This window comes from Coenobita brevimanus, chromosome 95 (genome assembly GCF_032717465.1).
Source record: "Coenobita brevimanus isolate Jiangsu-jjx chromosome 95, ASM3271746v2, whole genome shotgun sequence".
In the NCBI taxonomy this organism is placed as follows: Eukaryota; Metazoa; Arthropoda; class Malacostraca; order Decapoda; family Coenobitidae; genus Coenobita; species Coenobita brevimanus.
Genome location: NC_137048.1, coordinates 26,660,782 through 26,677,792, shown reverse-complemented (window position 1 = coordinate 26,677,792; position 17,011 = coordinate 26,660,782). Strand labels below are relative to the sequence as shown.

At 45.6% G+C, this 17,011-nt stretch overlaps 1 protein-coding gene across 1 annotated transcript in view; it reads right to left on the bottom strand.

The window, feature by feature from the left end:
- LOC145413262 (uncharacterized) overlaps window positions 1-7,389 on the bottom strand; it is a 142,891-nt gene extending 135,502 nt beyond the window's left edge. The window contains exon 1 of the mRNA XM_080282991.1: window positions 66-7,389. Within this exon, the coding sequence (XP_080139117.1) occupies window positions 66-7,359 (7,294 nt within the window). The 5' untranslated portion in view covers window positions 7,360-7,389. The remainder of the gene's footprint in view (window positions 1-65) is intronic.
- Between the last annotated feature and the right edge of the window lie 9,622 nt (window positions 7,390-17,011).

Sequence of the window (17,011 nt, the reverse complement as noted above, 5' to 3'; positions counted from 1 at the left end):
AGGAGGGGGAGGAGGGGGTGAAGGTATTGTGCCCAGTTGCCCAGGGCTCTTGCTGAGGGACGCACTGGCAACCTTAGCTGTAGGATCGTCTTGCACGGCTGACCCACAAGTCCCCATCCCCTCTGGTGTCCTACCCTCATCCTGGGTTTTATTTTTCCCAGCATCCGTCACCCTCGTCTCATCCATCACGAAATCAGAAGCAGTCACATTTAGAACTCCCTCTCGCAATGGACCGCTGGCAACTTCAGAGTCACATTTTTCCTTCAGTTGACCCTCGTTTACACTATCTGTCACTGCTGCCTCGTCAACTTCATTTGTCTGCAGCACTCTCTCTCCCTTTGCCTCCACAATACCAGGTTTCTCCCCAGCAACTGACTTTCGTAAAACAGAGCAGATCTCCTCCTTCGCCTGCTCACTCAGTCTGGCCATCACGTCAGGTTTGCTTCTCTCCGTTGTCGCGCCCTTTCGTGAGCGTATCTTCTCAATCATCATGCCGTCATCCTGTTTGAAGCGAGCGATCATCTCGTCTCTCTTGTCAATCATATTTCCCTCTAGGGTTTTTGTCTCTGCTGGTTTCGCGGTTCCATTTTCTTCTACGAATCTTGCTTTGGCTGGTTTTGTGGTTCCTGGGGTTTCATCGTCCACCTCCGCAACAAAAGCATTCTTCTTCGCCTCCTTCTCATTCTCATCCCTGTCTCCTTTCACTACCTGGCGACTGGTGTCACATTTTCCCACAACATCCCTCGCCTCCCTCCCTCCCCCACCGCCGCTACCACTGACGATGCTTGCCTCACTCGCTTTCACACCTTCATCCTCAAATCGTGTCTGTTTCTGATCTTCACTTGTTACTGTCACTGTCTCGCCTCCATCATCTTTACTCGGCATAACACTATCTCTTTCACCAATCGCACTGTTTTCCTCACACTGCCTCTGTTTCTGATCTCTCTCGCTTGAGAATATAACATTCATCATCGTCTCACTTTCAGCCTCTCCTCCAGAAGTTATAATATTTTTGTTTTCTTCAATCACAGCGTTTCCTTCACAACATCGCTGTTTCTCATCTTCCTCGCTCGTGACTATAGTTTTTATCCTCGTCTCACCTCCAGCCTCACCTCCACTCATGGTGTCTCCACTCACACTGTCTTCCTCACATTGCCTCTGCTTCTCATCTCCCCTCCTCGTGACTGTAGCTTTCATCACCTTGTCACCTCCACCTATGTTGTCTCCACTCACACTGCTATCCTTACACTGCGTCTGTTTCTCATCTCCGTATCTTGTGACTGGAGTTTTCGTCACCGTCTCACTTCCCTCCACACTCCCTGTTTCTCCTACAGCAGGGACAGCACTCCAACCTGCCGTGCCTCCCTCGCTACACTGTGCTCCGTCAGCCTCGTCATCTCCACCCAGCTCTTCACGCCTTCCTAACCCTTCACCGCTGCTGTCACCACACTCGAGGGGGTCGGTGTGCGTGTCATTAACCTCCTTAATACTAAAATTCTCTTCTTTGTCCTCTTCATTTTGTCTATTTTTTGCTGTATTTTCCATAACTATAATCGCCTCACATGCTCCAACATTTACATCAGCTGTGAAAATGTTGTTGTTCTTCCCAGCATTCTCATCTGTTTTGTATGTTTTGCTTTGTTTTCCTGCTGCTGTGCTATCCTTACCTACAATCGCCTCTCTCTCCCCTACAACTATATCAAAAGTGGATGTAACATTCTTTTTCGTAGGTGACACAACATTAGTTTTCGTATTCTCAAGTCTGCTTTCCTCCTGACAAGCCTCTTCTCCATCTTCGTTACAATCATCAGAACTGTGCACATCATCATCCAACTTTCTTCCATCACCTACGCCTCGGAAGTGCTCGGGAATTGCCTTCTCATTGCGTGATATCTCCCGCGGTTTCAATTGCTGTGCCTCGAAAAATTGGATGATATCAGAGTCCAGTTTGCCACTCGTTTTACCCGCCATGTAAAGAGTACGTTGTTGGGGTTGGTCGTTGCTGAATGGTTGAGAAATCTGGCTGACTGAATCCTCGTTTGTCTGTTGCTGTGAAGCCTGGGGAGGCAATGAGGATTCTGTGTCTGTCTGTTTACTTCCAGGGATGTATGTGGGACTTTCTTGAGGGTTATTTATGTCTTTCGTTTCATCACTCTGGGATTTATTCTCTGTTTCTGTCTTGTTTGGGGGGCTTTCTAAAATCTCACAACCCTCCTTCTCCTCTTCTTTATCACACTCACTAACGACCTTCCTTTTTGAAACAGTTATATTATCTTCACGGGTATTTACACTTATCACTTCTTCAGGAGTCTGGAAGTCCTCGTCAAGTGGCATTGCAGATGAACTCTGAGCTTCACCTGCCACATTTACCCCTTCAGTGGATAAAATAACGGTAGTGGAGCTCGATGATAACTGTTCTTTTTGGGATGAACTTGAATTTGAGGAATTTCCTGTCATCTCGACGGCAAGTTTAGAAGACTCCGGTTGATGTGAGCTTCTGGGGTGTGGGTGACGACGGCGGCCTGCTGGGGAGTGCCTGGGGGAGGTGGACTTGGTGGTGGTGTCCCTAGATAGACTGCCTTTGCGGACCTGCGGCGACCGACACAGCCTCTCTATTCTGGGCGAGGGCTGGACTCTGCTGGTAGCACTGTTGCTTCTCATGCGCCCTGTCTCGCCCTTGCTGGAGTCTCCGATGGATTTTTTTCGCTGTCTCCCCGCCGAACCTGATCCTCTCCTGCCGTCAGTCCTCCCAACCCTCTCCAGCGTGTGTCTACCATAGGACTGTCGCTGGGACTCTCTGTGTCTGTGGGTCGTGCTGTCAGTGTCGGTGCTAGTGTTAAAGATGTCGCTCTCATCTCCAGGGCTCTGACTGTCTCCTGATGTGCCGGCTCTGTCACTTTCAATATTCACTTGCTGCGATGACTTTCTGACAGTGATCTGGGATGTGTTGTCACTGCTGCCTCGTCTTGTGGTCCTCGAAGCCCCCTTTAGCCCCGCCCTGGGATTCTCGCCCTGACCGACCCTGGTGGCTGGCCGGTCCTCAGGCTGCGACGCCTTCACCTTACCGATCTTAGAGCTGTCAAAAATTAAGGTTCGGTCCTTCTGTCGCCCATCCAGGCGACTGATGTGTTGCTGACGTTCCTTTGCCTGTGCTGACGTCATATTGAACTTCCTAGACACCACCAGTTCCTGCACCACTCTGGCTAGTTGAGGGGTTGCCCACGGCCCCTCCAGCCCCTCCACCTCACCCCCATCTTCTGACGAGGACGTGGGGCCTGCCTTACCTTGTCCACCACTGCCTGATCTCATCGACCCTTCTCTGTCTCCACTCACTCCATCAACATCACTGTCGCCATACCACTTAAGAGGTTTGGTTACGTTCTCTCTGTTCTCATTATTAGCGTTGTCTTGGACCTCCAGACAGACGGTAGTACAGTTACCCGGGCCTTGTGGTAACGCTGTGGCTTCGTCCTGTGAGGTGCGACTCTCTGACCAGCTCTGGATCTCACTACACACGGCCTTGAGAGACTGACTACATTCTGCTGGCACCGAATCAAAACCCTCTGTGCACCTTATCTCTCTTTCTCTACCTCTTGGCCCACCTTTGTCTCTTCTTCTAACAGACCAAACTGCCTCACTATTCACTGTCTCATTCTCGTCACTGTTAACATCACTTCCTCTAGCAACATCACCACTGAGTAACACAACTTCCCTTGGGTGAGGTGTAAAGAGTTGAGATGTGGTGGAGTGAGGTGTGGTGGGGAGGGATGTGGCGACGTTGGGTGAGGTGGGGTGAGGTGTGGTGGCAAGGTGGTGTGGTGGTGGTAGTGTGGTAGCGCTGTGGACCCGCGACTTAACGCCACCCGCGACCTGTCTCCACTGTCGCTCCCTCGCTCCTCCTGCTCCTCCCTGCTCCTCCGACCCTTTAGGATCACGAGAGTCAGGTTGCTGTTCCCCGCCCACCACCATAGACGGGTTCGTATGGCCGCCACCAGAGGACTCCACTTGTTTAATTTCAGGTGTGGCCGTGTTCTCTACTGCCTGGTTCTTATCTGAATGCCAAATTTCAACCATATCACTCCTGCCTATCATACCCTCCAAATAAACCCTCTTTGACTTCTCCTGTGTCTGACTAAAAGCTGCATACTCCCCCTCAACAGTCTGGGTGTGGGCTATGGTCGCTCCCTCAGGTGTAAAATCCTCTGCATAATCCTCTCCCTTTACCTTCTGGGGGGAAGTAGCGACTCTCCTCTGCTTTCCTGGGTCATAAGGTAAATTCGTGTGCCTGAGCTTTTGTCTCCCCGCCCCTTCCTCCATCTCGGGCGACCTCTGTGCTTTCTGCAGTGTTTCGTAGAACTCGACGGAGGAGTAAACAAACGCCCCAACCTCAAAGCTTTTTGTGGGCGACCGAATCGTATTTGCTTCAGTCTTTTCCTCCGACGATACAGATTTATTCTCCATGTCCGAAGTTTCTTCCTTTTCTTTAGTCTTCCTTTTTTCTTTTCTTCCTTTTCTTTTTCCTTTTCCTTCATGCAGTTTTACCTCCCCTTCAATTTCCCGTTTTTCCCACTCTCCTCCCTCATTTCCTTGATTATTTTCTTCCTTTTCTTTACCTTCCTTTCCCAGTCTGTTCCTTTCACTTCCTTCCTCCCCCTGTCGTTTCATCCCTCCTCCAAACTCCTGTTTGTTCCTCTGGTCACACTCATTTGCCTGTTTATTCCTCTCCCTTTCTTCACTACGTCGTTCTTTCCTGTCGCTTTTTCCATTCTCTTCTTCTTCTGCATTCCTTTCCTTGCTTTCCTCCTCCTGTTCCTTCTTCTCCCGTCCTCCACTCTCTTTTCTCTCCCTCCCTTCCTCATCCTCTTCCTCTCCAGCTCCTCCACTTCCCACCGGCACACTCCTTTCCCTGTACCTCCTCATGGTGAATATTCTGGTTCTTGGCCTGATGCTTCGTAGGTCCCTAAGATGCCTGTTCCTCCTGCTGCGCCCTTCCTGCACCTCCCTCATGATCTGCTTCGCCACGTCGGAAAACTGAGGCACTTTTGAGGCTAAGTCCTCCTCTGGTAATCTCTTCTTTTCCATGCTAGTCCCATTTGCACCCGTACTCTCATCTTTGTTTTCATTTTTCTTCCTGTCTTCTTCCCCAACACTGCCTTCGCTTCCCACATTCTCGTTTTTATCTTCATTTTTCCCCCTGTCTTTTCCAGTTGCGCCTTCTTCGTTCTCGTTATGTTTGCCTCTCGTTATTCCATCGTCATTTGAATTCTCAACAGTATCTTTTGTTCTCTTCCCGTTTTTCTCTGCAACAATCTCTTCGTCTTCGTTATTCCTGGCTTTTGTGCTTCCTTCGTCGCTTGTATTCTCATCCGTGTCGTCTGTTATCTTCTTGTCTTTCTCTGCAAGACTCTCCTTATCTTTGTTTTTCTTGGCTTTTATATTTCCTTCAGCGTTCGTAGTCTCAATGTTATCTTCTATTTTCTTCCTGCCTTTCGGTTTATCATCCTCTTCATTATTACTGTCCTTATTTATATTCTCGTCTCCGTGATTATTTTCGTCCATGTCCTTCTCGTCTTCAGTTACAACATTCTCTTCGTCATCGTTATTGTTGTCTAATGTTCTTCTCATGTCTCCGGGTCTACTATCGTCCATTTTCCTGCCATCGTTCTTCAAATCACCATCCCCACCTTCATTGTTGCTGTCTTTCGAATTTCCATTTTTATCCTGAGCTTTGTGTTCCATCGTATCATCTGTTTTATCTTTAATTTCTCTGTCATTCTTTTCTTTATCTTCATGGTTATCGCCTGTATTTTCTTCCTGTTCATTTCTACTTCTCTTCTCCTCGTCTTCTTCTTTATCATTATCATAATCTTTTACGGCTTTTGCATCGCCACTGCTCTCTATCTTCCTCTCATAGTTATCTTCTGCCTCCTCCTCTTCTTTCTGAACTTGGTGTTCTTCACTTTTATTCTGATCGATTCTTATATCCTCAATAACCTCTTCCTTCTGTTTGCTGTCTTTCGCATTTACGTCAACACCAGTTTTCTTGGTATTCATTTGTCTGTCTTCGTTATATCCTCTGTTTTCTGCACCTAAGCTTTCGTTTTCGGCCTGTCTGTGTTCTTCTATTTTACTGTCTTTGCTCTCTACGTCATTCTTCTCTTTTTCATCTTCACTTTCATTGCCTGCTGGGGACCTTTCATATACTTCCTTTGTTCCACAGTTACTGCATTCATTACTTTGCCTCATATCATCATGATTATGGCAGTCTTCTCTGTTTCCAGTTCTTTCTTCCTCGACATCAACTTGTATATTTTCGTAATTTTTATTTTCTTTCTTCACTTCCTCTCCACTTTTGGGCTCATCAATTTCCAGTTTAACATTTTCTTTGCCTGTTTCTATTACGTTATCGTCAATCATCAACTTATTTTTTGAGCCATATGTGCCTTCATCCCCATCTTTTTCTTCTCTGTTTTCGTACTTAGTTTCGTTGGGTTCCAAATGATGGCTTATCGATTCTTTCTCTATTACCTGTAACTTTTCTCTCTTTCCCTTTTCGTCAGATGCTCTCTCTTTCCTCTCTTCTGTGCCGTCCTCCTCAACATATTCTTTCTTATCAACATCCGTCCCTTCACTGCATTTGTTATTTTCACTTTTCACTTTCTCTCCAAAGTCTGATTCTTCACAATTCTCTATGCTTATCCCTTCTGCTCCTATTCTGCCTTGTGCTTTTCTTTCTTGTTCATCAGTGTTTATTTCGCTGTCACTATTCTCGACTTCACATTTATCTTCTTCGCTGCTCGTTTCATTTCTATCACTCTTCTCTTCCGTCCCATTTTCATCGCTTTCCTCTCCCGTCTCTCCCTCTTCACTGTCCCCATCATCACGTTCGGTCAAATCTGCCCCATCTATGCCACTCGTGATGTTCCTACTGTCCTCTTCACCTGCCTTATCATCAGCTGTATCTGTTCCATTTCTCTCTGATTTCTCTCTTTTTGCTGTGCTGTCATCACATTTACCACACATATCATCATTCTTAACCTCTCCATCGTCTTTTCTCTCTGCAAAATCTTTTATATCTTCAGTTTCGCCACTTGTTCCTGTCCCACCATCACCATCTTTGTTTTCCCCACATCTTCCTTCTAACGAGTCTTTCATTGCTCCTTTGTCTGAGCTCGCCCCATCACTTACGTCTTTATTAAAACTTTCCATTTCTCCATCATCCCCAATGCTCAGATTTATATCACTGCATATTTCACTTCTTGTACCTTCAGTTGGGTGCCCTTGTTTTTCCATACCAGATTCTTCCTCATTCTCCCCTGTCTCTCTTACCTCTTCATTTCGCTCTTGTCCCTCTCCCATTGTGTTGTCTTCCACTTCCGTATCGACCAGCTCTTCTTCTTCCCCCTCCTCTTCACTCAAGCTCGAGGAGCTTGGGGGAGCCTCGTCTATATTATCCCTGTCTTCATTTACAACCTCTTCATCACTAACTTCCCCTTCCTCTTCATCCACCTCTTCTACGTCGGGATTTTCTTCGTTTTCCTCACTATCTTCATTGTCCCCATCATCATCATCATCATCATCATCATCACCCACCTGCATCTCCTCCCGTTCTTCAGGATTCTCGCTGTTGCTGTCGCTTTCACTGTCGCTGTGTGGGTGGGGAAAGCCTCGTCCTTCTGTCTCTGTTACGGATCTCTGGGGACATGAGCCCTCTGGTCCCCCTCCGACAGACGCCGCACCTCTTCCCTCTTCCTCAAATCCCATCTTCCTTCCTCTTGCCCTCCCCCGCCTTCTCCTCCTCGGCTCCATCACCTCAGGGACGTCCAGAAACTCCTCATCTTCCACGTCGTTGTCCGTCCTGGCGGACCCAGGGATGAGGTGACCAACGTACGTCCAGAGACCCTTCCACTCCATCACGGACGATCGGCATTTTATCGATTCGGGGACATTGTGTTTCGGCACGCCTGCACACTCCAGTTCTTTTTCTCTTTATCCACCCTTGCAGATAATATATATAAAAAAAATACTCACAGCAAAATAAAGCCTTAGAAATATTTCTTAATGGAAAGTCTACTTATCAGTATCGTGAAGCTGTGAGCAAATATCCCAGCCTACACGGAAACATCTTTAAGGTCGAATTCACCTGGCCAGTGTTTACATGTGGGAGTCAAATGAGCAACTGAGCGGGTGTTAGCGAGGCGGCACCGAGAGCGTCATCCCCGTATCATGTTTATGCCAAGACAAGAGGCGTTTCGGGCTGGTGGGCAGACACAAGGGCGCGGCAGCCAGCCGTGTAAGAGCCCCACGCCACCTGAGACGACTTGTGCTGCCACCTTCCTTCACTGTCACCATCACTGCCACCCACCATCTCAGCACTGCCATAACATCCACTGTCATCATCTCAGCACTGCCACAACACCCACTGCCATTACTAACAACTTCCTTAATAATATGGCTGAAGTATTTCATCCAACCACTACACCAACTGAAATGACTTGTGCTCCCACTTTCACTGCCTCCATCACCACCTCCACTGACAACCGCCATGATCACAGCACTGCCATGACACCCACTACCATAATTTCCACTCTCTTTAATGCCATCGAGACAATATTTCGTAACTACTGTACACCGCTAAAGACGACTTGTGCTGCCATCTTCCTTCACTGCCACCACCACCACCGCTACTGCCAACTATCATTTACAGTACTGATAAAACAAAACTCATCAATCATTACTACCATCCATCTTACTGCTATCACAGTGCCACAACACAAATCACTGTCATTACCATCACTGCCACCACCACCCTTCTTCCAGTCATCACCATGTCACAACACTGCCATAACACACATCACTGTCATTACAACCATCCTCCTTCCTGCCATCACACACATCACTGTCATTATCACCACCCTCCTTCCTGACTTCACCTCCAACACCCATCTCATAAAATACTGCCTCAATAACATTCCATTCATCCACCATCACATCTGGATACCATAGCAACATCCATCTGTCATTACTACTACCACCTTCTTGCAATAGCCACACTGGTGACTGCCATCATCACATATAGGACTTCCACAACTACGCCCATCTCTGACATCACTTCTTCCCTCATGCCTGTCCCCACTATGCCATCAGTGACGACTTGTGTTGCCAACGCAGATGTCCCCAGCACCCACCATCACAGCGCCACAACACCACAACTTCCAATCCTGCCGCCGCCACAATATATCCTGCCACCACCATACACTCTGCACTACCACAGCCGCTCCTGCCAACACCTTAGTTGTTCCCACTACCACCTCGGCTGTTCCTGCCACCACCTCAGCTGTTCCCTTAACAACCACATCTGTCCCTACTTCCACCCTGCAACCGTTCCTGCCACCATCACACTCGTCCCTACAACCACCACTGCTATTGCTACCACACATATTAGTCCCTGCCAACCACAGCCACTTCCGCCGCTACCACGACTGCCACCTCTACAACCAACCATCAATACCACAACAAGCGTCCACCTGTCACCAACACAAACAAGTACAGTATAGTGTCTAACAAACAGCTTCAAAATGACTATAAAGTCTGTTGCTGTTTGCCTTCCTTTGTACTCCTTTGTACAACAGCTAAACAACCATGACAAGAACCAAAAAATTATCTACCCTTTTAAACTACACAGATTTTACCCTAAAAACAAATGTCCTTCAACCTCTTCAGTATGATTTCTTAAATAAATGAAGTCATTACCTCGAAGGATTTAATAATAAAGGACAATTGTAATCAAATGGGTACGAGTAACAAAGACTGCAACTAACTCCATCAAAATAAGAGGTCTCTATAAGTAAAAAAAAAAAAAAAAAAAAGTCAGGCAGTAACATGAATAAAATAAATAAAAATCTTGATCGTACTAAGCACTGCACTAAGAGTACTATAAGATTTTTAAGCTTAATTCCCGCTGCCTCCAGAAGACTGTACTCAACTTAGGAAGAACTCTCAGTAATAAAGAGGTTAATGAAAGCTTTATCTAACCCTCAAGTTCAAAGGGTCTTTCTAAGTTGAGTTATCGACTGGCAGAGTGACTGATAAAAAAATATACCCTGGGTTAAAAGGGTTAAACTTGATGGCGCCACTTTGAACTCACCTCACCTCCCATTACCTAACATGACCTCTCTCTCTCTCTCTCTCTCACACACACACACACACACACACACACACACACACACACTTTCGTTCGCTTTCTAATCACTTCACATATTTTTCTATCTTCCTGTCTCTTTCTTTCGACCCTTTTCTCACATGCCTTCCTCTTTTCTACCTTCCCCAGTGCTTCTTCTTCTTCTTCTGCATTCTCTCCCTCCCTCCCTCCCTCCCTCCCTCCCTTCCCTCCCTCTCTCCCTCCCCGTTTCTCCTGCATTCCCTCCCTCCCTCCCTCCTCCCTCCGTCTCCTTGATTGTAAAATCCACTCCATTAGTTTTTCCTCCTTTTTTTCTGAAGTCCTTCATAGGTTTTTATAATAATGCTTTCACACAGAAGGAAGAGAAGAAGAGGAGAACATGAGAAGGAAAGGAGTGGAAAACAGAAGTAAAAGGAGAGGAGAAGTGCAAGGAGAGGAAAAAAGAGAAAGTGAAATGTAGAGGAAGAGGAAGGATAGGCAGATCCGAGAAATGGTAGAAGAAAGGCAGAAAAGTATGGAAGTTAAGAAACAATAGAATAAAGCTACACAAAGGGGGAGAAAGAAGAGAGAGGGAGGGAGGAAGAAGGGATACAATGAACAAGAGGGAGAGGGAAGAGAGGCGACAATGTAGTATGAGAGGGATGAACGAAGAGAGATAATGGATGAAGAGGGAGAGACAGAGAGAGGGGAGGGGAGGGAGAATGGAGAGGAAGTTAAGTGTCGATTAAGGAGAGGCGTGGACAGGAAAGAATGGAAGTGGAGAGCACAGTAGGGAGGTAAGAGCAGAGGGCAGATTAAGTGATAAACGGTGTCTAGCAAGAGAGAGAGAGATGGGGGGGGACGAAGTTGTCACTGCGTCACAAACCTGTCGACACCCCACACCCGCCCCGTCACGCCCTCATCCACCCCGTCCCCACCCACACCTACACCCACTAGGGCCTAACATACACCCACACCCATACGCTGACACCCACACGGGACTCAAATACACCCACACCCAAAAGGAATTGTACATATCACCAACACCCTCACCGATATCTACACCATTATTCCTACATCCCACGGACCAAACGTACAGTAAATCCACACCCACACCCACACAGCACACCCACACCCACACCCACACAGCACACCCACATTACATGGCTGAATCACTGTGTATCAAGAAGGTATTATTTGATTTTGTGTAGTGATTATAGTTCATGTACTTTAAATGGCGGAGATTTTTGTCCTTCAGGCAGCATATTTCTCGCAGCTCAGTGGCACAGTAAGACCATGCCACAGCTCTACACACTTTCCATAGCACTTCTTCGTGACTATCATCATATTCTAGTGTAAATCTCGTATAGTACAGCATTCAAGATAGAAAGATTGCAATTTCACTACTTTTAAGAGAATAATGTACTGTTTTAGTTTCTCCATCAGTCCACCAACACATCAAAACATCACTGCTACTGCTTACACACCGCACTATATGATATTTCCTATTCTTTGCCAATGAAGTGGAAAAACAGTATCTAAGCAGGTAATTGGGCAAAGTCGTCCTGTCCTCGGTTAGGGTGCGTTTTAATCTTCAGTATATTTCCACATTATTTTTGTAAAATATCTGAACTGAGAAAGGAGGAAAATACCATACAAAAATATATCTGTATAATATGCATAATAAATTGCTAAGAGATGTCTGAATTCCTCGTAAGCTGATGAAGATATAAACCGTAAAGTCACCGGGGGAGAACAGAGGAGATACGAGGCACACATGGTGAAAAAGCAGGTAATGATCGTAGACAGTGGTATGGTGCAGGTGACATTATCAGCGCACAGCAACTCCTGTTTACGCGTAAGTGCGCGTCCACACGTGTGCTGGAACAAGTACCGGCAACATGTAAACAAACCAATAACGAACAAGCTGCAAACATGCTCGGAACAGCAGCGTCCAGATCATGTTGGTAACATCATGATGAAGTCTCAGCTGCCTCGTATGGACACACTTATCCCATCGCCTCTGCTGCCAGTAAGTTCGACGCTGCACTGAAACATGTTTGCATACAACCGTCCAAACACTGCTGCATACATGTATCCAAACATGCTGCCAGCTGTGTTGTCAAAACATGTTCAAGGACATGTATGGACGCGCACTAAGGAAAACACAGGCCCCTAGCTCATATACAAAATGTAACAGAAAAAGATTATGGCACATGACAGTGACGGAGGTTCATGTCAGAAACTGACAATCATATGCTTAAAACTTAACTCGCGAAGGAGATGACAAGCTCTAAAATTCTTACACACATTTACAGAACACATGTAACTATTAGATTTGAACACCTGTCTCCAACATTAAAGAGTACTGTCAGCAAAATCAAAGAGTAACCCAGAACGTTCCATTATCATTATGTGCTTCAGAAATTATTGTAAAAAAATTGAAGACTGCCGAAGTAGTATACAATTTGACACACACAAAACAGAACCAATACAACACATTCATTTGCACATACATTACTCTTCCTACAGTCCTTTCCTGATCCATACTTCGCCAGCGTGGGGAAGGGCTAAATCTGGCAATTACTTTCCCTCTGAGGAGAAAGCCCGGTCTTGCAGCAGACCTAACAGTGAGTGATACAGACACAGCCACAGATACCTCCCCTTCGCGATTTAAGTTTTAAGTATACGACCGTGCAAACCCACACAAATACTCACATTTATTCGAGCCATTGATAGGCGAGGCTGGATCTGGTGACAGTGGCGGTGGGTCCTGCTGTGCCTCCTCCTTGCCCTGATCCTCGTCACTGGGGTGGTGGTTGAGGGCCTGCAGCTGCGTGATCCGGCGGTTGGTGTCGGCCAGCTCCTGCCGCAGTAGGCTCACCTCCTGGTGCGCCGTCTGCAGGTCACCGTCGATGCGGGAGGCAAGCTGCTTGTTGTCTTCCACCATCTTGCGGAATTTACTCTAAGAGGGGATACATAGATACAGTGACAGATATAGAATGACTGACTGAGACAGAGATAGCTTGATAGGGAAAAACAACAAATAAATATATATATATATATATATATATATATTATGTACATAATATACATTAGTATACTGCATAACAGACATACATACACACATACAGATTGACAGAGAGGGACAGGATGATAGAAAACAGGTAGGTATATGGGTTGGAACTGGATAATTATACTTCTGATATACACACTGGTCAGTTCTTTTAACACATTCCTACACAGATGCGAAAAGAAAACTGTCTATACAGTATATAACTATGACTGACGCTGACATTTTTAACACTCTCTCTCTCCCTCTCTCTCTCTCTTTCTCTGTCCCCATGCACACACCCTTCACCTAATCCCCTTCCTACATACACCACACGCCTTCTCAACCTCTCCCCTTTCCCTTCTTATTTTTTCTTTCTTTCTCTCTCCCTCCCTGCTCTCTTCCTTCCTCCCTCCACCACTTCCCATCCTAGCTCATGTATCCTTCTTTTTGTGAATCCTTCTCTCCTTTCTCCCTCTTCTCTCTTCCTTGTTCCCTTCCTCTCCCACTGTCCTCCTTTTCTTTTTTTTCTTCCTTACTCCCCACCTTCATTCCCCCCCCCCCTCTCTCTCTCTTCCATCTGTCACCCACGTTGCCAGGTCAGGGTAAAGCTCTAACCCAGCCTTATCCTAGTTGACTTTACCCAGCAACTGTTCCCTTGTCTGTTGAAGGTTTAGGGCGCCGTAAATATCGTGTTGTATAGTTCTTTTGCATTAACTTGATCGGATTTTCGCCCATTTTTTCGTGAATGTCGTGTTGTATAGTTTTTTTTTTTTTTTTTTTTTTTTTTACACTCATCTGGCCCCGTTTTTCGTCCTTTCGTACTTATCTCACGAAGTTTAGTGACAGGAAAGACAATGTTACGGCTCTACATCCTTTCCATACTACTTCGTGACTTGCAGCTTGTTCTCGTATTAATTTTTATAACTCAAAATTCAAGATGGAGAGGTTGCAATTTTAGGCCAAGTTAGATTTAAAAGTGTATAGTAATGACCGAATCTGCTATTATATCTTCTGCCTGGATGGTTGAATTTTACAGCAAATTGATCTTAATGACGCCAGTTAAAGTGTAAAGCAATGAAACGCTACAGACTTGCTGAGTTAACATTACTGAAGTCACAGGGAAACGACAGACATACTGATTTAACATTCCTGAAGTCACTGGCAAACGACAAACATACTGGTTTAACATTACTGAAGTCACAAACAAATCTGTTGGAAATTTATACTTGCAACATATCTTGGAAATGCACATAGGGTCTGCAAGCCTACGATGAATAAATATCATGGCGTGATATCATAGTCTGGTTAAAAAAAAAAAAAAATGCACAGTAAGTTATTTCATTGTGCTGTGTATTTTCTGTACTCATAATTTATACTCAGGGGAAATTATGGACGGATTAAAACTGTTTATATGATGATGTGAAAATATGACTCTGGAGTACGAGTCTCACACGTAATCACCATGGCGATTTGCTCTGTGGCTGCTGTGGACTTGCATCGATGGCTTACTAGAACTTGTTACAATGGCTTAGGAATGTGGGCCCAGTACGTCGTAGGCCCGGCTCTGACAATGTGATGCGAGAGGAATGCTTTCCGTCTGTCCCTAATTGTGAACCTGCCTGTTATTCTTGCACCTGACTCTACTCTTTTCACCTTAACTTGGCCCTAGTTTTCGTCCTTTTGCAGCTCATTTCACGTAGTTTAGTGGCAGAATAAGGCAATACCACGACTCCGTGTCCTTTGCATAGCACTTTATCGTGACTAGCATCGTATTCTAGTGTCAATATCGTGTTACAACTCAGCATTCAAGATACAGAGATGTCAAATTTAAGCCAAGTTAGAGTAAACAGGGTATAGCTCTTCGCCACGGTAAAGCAGCGTACCCTCCAAGAAATCTATTCCTGAAAACAAGTGATGGTTTCTTCTGCCACTGCCCCCTCACTGGATGACGTGTTAAGTGGAGGATTCAATTAAATGGCTCTAAGAGGTCAGATTCAATTCTCCCTCCCCCCCTCTCTCTCTCTCTCTCTTTCTCTCTCTCTCTATTTATCTGTCTATCTGCCTATCCGTCTATCTATCTATTTATCTGTTTATATGTTTATCGATATATTCAAAAAAAGTTAATACAATCTAAGACATGCTTCTCTCTCTCTCTCTCTCTCTCTCTCTCTCTCTCTCTCTCTCACCTGTGCGTCAAGAAGGAGCCTCCTCATAAGCGCCATGGAGGACTTGAGGGCCTCGCGTTGCTTGGGGCAGCCGCCATCTTGCTCCTCCTCGAAGTCCCCCGCTCCACTGAAGACGAACTCGACAATTTGATCGTTGAGGGTGTCCAGCGACTGTATGGCTGCGGGAGAGAGAGAAAATAGAGTTAGAGATAGTGAGAGAGGGAGGGACGAGTTAGAGATAATGAGAAAGGCTGGGGGAGAGTTAAATGAGAAGGGGACAGGGTGGAAGGCGAAATGATGTTGGAGACGAGTTCGATAGTTTGGTTGCTTAGGGTGGCCAGCGACTGTCTGGCTGAGAGAGAGAGAGAGAGAGAGAGAGAGAGAGAGAGAGAGAGAGAGAGAGGGGGGGGGATGTGTGAGATAATGAGGCTGACGGGGTGTAGTGAGAGACTGTGTGTGTGTGTGTGTGTGTGTGTGTGTGTGTGTGTGTGTGTGTGTGTGTGTGTGTGTGTGTGCGTGTGTGTGTGTGTGTGTGTGTGAGAAAGAGAGAGAGAGAAAGAAATATATGAATACGACAGTAGATGGTACTAAAACATAGGTAGCAAAAAAAAAAAGTAAAAAAAAAAAAATACTCAAACACTTTAAATAATTATTATAAAAAAAGAACAGATACCTAAATATTACTCAGAAATTTCTCTCGTATCTGGGTCCCTCTGTGGATTATTCTCTCACTCCATCTTCTGACTGTCTACCCTTCCGTCCAGAGTTTTATGTATTCACTTACTCATACACACCAGAAGCGGTATTCACGTGAGAGAAGAAGATTAAACAGAGATTTAGTCTGCATATTTCACCCTGGTATTAAAAAAAAAAAAAATAAGTTTTTAATATTTACTCAAATTTGCATACTAACATAATACAGAATATTTACTTCCTTAGCTCAAAGAGGTCTCTCCTCACTTAATAAACTTGCCTGCCATAAGCATGAACCTCATAACAAAACACATAAAACCCTTCACCGTGCTAATGTGGATACCATGCCATTGTCAGAAATGAACGAGGAAAAAAGAAAAAGGGAAAATGAAAATGAAATGAGAAAGAAGTAGAAACGTGAAAAAAAAAACAAGAACAAGGGTCCAATTCCCACACCATACAAAGAGAGAAAAACTGCCTATCATGTCAGATAATATTCGACATCCTATATAATACAGGGTGCTAAGGACATTGCTGAGGGGTGACAAAAGCCCCACCCAACCCGCCATTAAGAAACAATTGTCTTCTTCCGTCTCCTTAATTATGGGTTCTGCATCGCCGCTGAAAAGTATAAGGAAAAGAAGCGGTGCTGGCGGGATAGTAATACGCAGTGCGGTGGGCGTGGGAGGGGGAGGATAATTGTATGAGGGAGGCTTGTGTCGCGGAAATAGGAGTCTTTACCGAGCAGGGACATGTGTGACTGGTGCTGAGAAATCAATATGCAAAATGGTTGATGTGGGGAGGATCATGAGGGAGGGTGTTGTGTCGTAGGAGAAGGAATTTTAACTGAGTGTGCTACAGTCTCCATTTACCAGTTCATCGAGGGGTAGAGTGTTGGAGGTCTGGTCTCCTGTGACACTAGTGTAATTGTTTATATCT